This window comes from Austrofundulus limnaeus, unplaced genomic scaffold, assembly GCF_001266775.1.
Source record: "Austrofundulus limnaeus strain Quisiro unplaced genomic scaffold, Austrofundulus_limnaeus-1.0 Scaffold2893, whole genome shotgun sequence".
Classification (NCBI taxonomy): Eukaryota; Metazoa; Chordata; class Actinopteri; order Cyprinodontiformes; family Rivulidae; genus Austrofundulus; species Austrofundulus limnaeus.
In genome coordinates this window covers 1-3,115 of record NW_013955295.1, presented here as the reverse complement: position 1 = coordinate 3,115, position 3,115 = coordinate 1, and the positions used below count along the sequence as shown (strand labels likewise).

The window sequence follows — 3,115 nt, the reverse complement described above, 5'->3', positions numbered from 1 at the left end:
TTTTTAGTGTATAACAGAAGTATGCAAAAAGTCCATAGATAACTTGTACATGAATGTACATTATTAAACCTAAATTACTTGAATTTTAGCACAAAAACGTCCAAACATTCTTAAAATTATTCTTTTCTACATAATACTGTATGCACAGTTAAAATGTTGTTAGTACAAAATTAACTTTAAAGAATTAGCATACTTGATGTGTAAAAGTTGTTCTGACTTCTAATATGCATAGATTTAGTACAGTACAAATACTTTATGTTTCATGCTTGTCTTGTGTTTTCGTTTGGATACTTTATTAGTGTTTCAGTTTACACACTTGTTTCTTCCTAAAGTCATTGGCCTTTGTCTCCCAGTCTTCATTGTCATTTTTAAATTGTTCACACCTGTTCACCATCTACTAGTTTGAACAGAGTCCACAAGGGGACATCAAGGATTTTTTTCTTTAGCGATGAATCATTCCCACYAGAGCTGTTCCTGAATTTTAATGGAAAACCACCTGAACGAACCGTGCTGTAGAGGTGCTAGAGGAAAAGACCCATTATGATAGCTGGACCAGTAAAAYCTGTCTCATAATTCACCTGTAGGAGGAAAATTGACAGCACTCCAGCTCCAATGGTGTTCATCAGGCCCATGTAGTAGTGGACCAGGGCCTCTCTGCAGCCTCGGAGGTAGATGTTGAGCTCCTCGGTTTGGTAGTCGTAGTTATAGTGAGCAGAGTTGTTGGTGAGCTGGTACTGGATGCATGGACGTGGAGAGCTGGGGTTACAGCAGCTGAACGGGACTCCATCAACCAAGTAACGTCCATCTACGTTGCTCTTGACACGGCTAAGAAGACAAAGAAGAAATGAGCTTTTCTTGTACAGACACGGTAATGTGGACTGGTCTTGTTTCTTTACGAACGTGCTCAAATGAATGAAGCTGTGTCCACTCACTCTTTGACCTCCTTGGAGTTGAAATCAAGGTAGCGGTTGCTGATCCACTGGACTTCAAACCAGTCCCTGAAGTCATTGTTCCCACAGCACTGGAACTCCATCTGCAGCCGATCGATGTTCTGCTTCTGGAAGCACCGACCAGGGGTGTCCGTGTCCTTGTAGAAGCGGATGCCGTTCCTCAGGCCGACCTTCAGAGAAGACTCCAGGCTGCCCTTCATTGCGTAGCTCATGATGACAGCCAGCAGCATGAGGACGGTGAAGAAGCACGAGACGGCRAAGTAGGGCTTCAAGAAGTTCTTCCAGCGGGGAAACCGCCCTGCGTCCAACGCATCCTGACAGATCTTTGACGCAAAGTAGTTGATGCCCAAAGAAGCCAGACCGACGATCATGAGAGTGTTGGGCACGATATGTATGTCTGTGTTATCCATCACCTGTAGAAGTCACACAAAGGACAGGGAGAGTCAAATTTAACAAGCTGAAAGGTCAGAAAGAAACTTTTTCTCATTGAAATTAATCTATGTTTGTGAGAATCTGAGTTTCAATTTTGTCTTTATTTTATTATATCTTCCTTTATTTTTCACCATAGCTACTTGAGTAAACTGTAAATGAATTTAATGTTTAGCACACTGAATAAAGAGCATCTCATCATTCTTCAAATGTTTCAATCATTAACACCTGGATTCCCAGGACGTGGAAGTTAAAGTTGAAACAAAACTTGTGCTTCCTGTAGCTTGGACCCAGTTTTAGGTTTCGTTCCTTCAGGTTAGTGAGCAGGACTTTGAAGTAAAAAAAATTCAATTTAAATTCAATTTTATTAATTTCATTAAAAAATACTATATACAATAATAAAAATAAACCAAAACCAAAAAAATATACAAATCAAAATAAAATGAAAGGTAGCAGAAGAAGAATAAATCTTATTTGGTCTGCCCCTTTTAGACCCAGAATGTACTCAAACGAAACATAATTTACAAAACTACTAAATAACATAAAAAAATAAAAACTAAAAAATATATAAAATAAAAACAACATAAAAATACAAATGTTCCTGAAATAATTACAGKTTTACTGTGGTAGGTAGATTTTAGCTTCATGTTTAATGTTCAAAAATTGATTTTCTGCCAAMTTGGAGCATAATTTGTTACAAAAACATGGGGTTAAAACTGATGGTTCTGACAAGCTAAACCTTGAGAATTTTAAGAAAGGAAAACCATTTTGAACCCAATAAACAGTTTGGATAGAATAAAAATAAAACTGATCTACAGTGGAGTCATTGGGTCGATATATAAAATTTGAAAAGTCTTTAAAAAACAACCAAACTTAGCAGTGAGTTTTTCTGTCATATTTTAACAGTTGCTTTTTGTTTTATTTAACTTCTGTGGAGGTTGTGAAAACTTTATATAGACCACTTTCAGCATTCTTTTATATTAATTCCCTGAGCACCTGTAAACTAGTACTTATGATAAAATTCACTAAACATTTTCTAACAAAATGTAACAAGCACAGAGAAGAGCACCAATTGCAGATGAGGCTAAATGTGTTCTAAAAGGTGCTTTCAGAGATGGAAGTCCCTGAAGTAAGGCAATACATTTTCCCTCTGATTTTTAAACAATATTTTAGCACAACACGTTATCAAATCTGACACTAACAATTGATTTATAATTTTTACACTGTATTTGACAGTTTGTTTGTAGAAATTTAATGATGACGGATTTTGTTTATTAAAAACTTGAGCATAAAATCAAACAAAATCCAAACAAGTCTGTTACAATAAATCCAAAACTGTTGCACAGTAAATCAGAATTTACCACTGATTTGCCACAATGATGCATTTTAAATAACTGTAACTTGCTCTATATTAGTTAAAAAAAATAGTTTGTCAATGTGAAGGTGAAAGTTCTTAGAATAGGGGATTAGATTAATTAAAGCRGACATGAGCCAAGTTTATGACATGATTAGTCAGGAGCCAAAGTGGGTCACAGATTTAAACCTTCAGGATATTTGCCTGATTATATCACCTAACTGATCCCAAAACTAAGTCGGTCTTTAAAAATAAACACTGAATTTCTCACTGTTTCCTTTTTAATTTGACTCTACTCATCTCTGTCATGTGACAATTAGGAAAAAAATATTAATATTAAATTAATTGCATGCTGTGTGTCATTTATATATACAGTATATAC

General features: G+C 35.7%; 1 protein-coding gene across 1 annotated transcript in view; it reads right to left on the bottom strand.

Moving 5' to 3' along the window:
* Positions 1-1,363, bottom strand: part of LOC106511527 (peripherin-2) — a gene marked incomplete at its 5' end in the record, with an annotated part of 3,490 nt that extends 2,127 nt beyond the window's left edge. Inside the window, 2 exon segments of the mRNA XM_014000285.1 lie at positions 579-825; positions 933-1,363. Coding sequence (XP_013855739.1) covers positions 579-825; positions 933-1,363 — 678 coding nt within the window.
* Between the last annotated feature and the right edge of the window lie 1,752 nt (positions 1,364-3,115).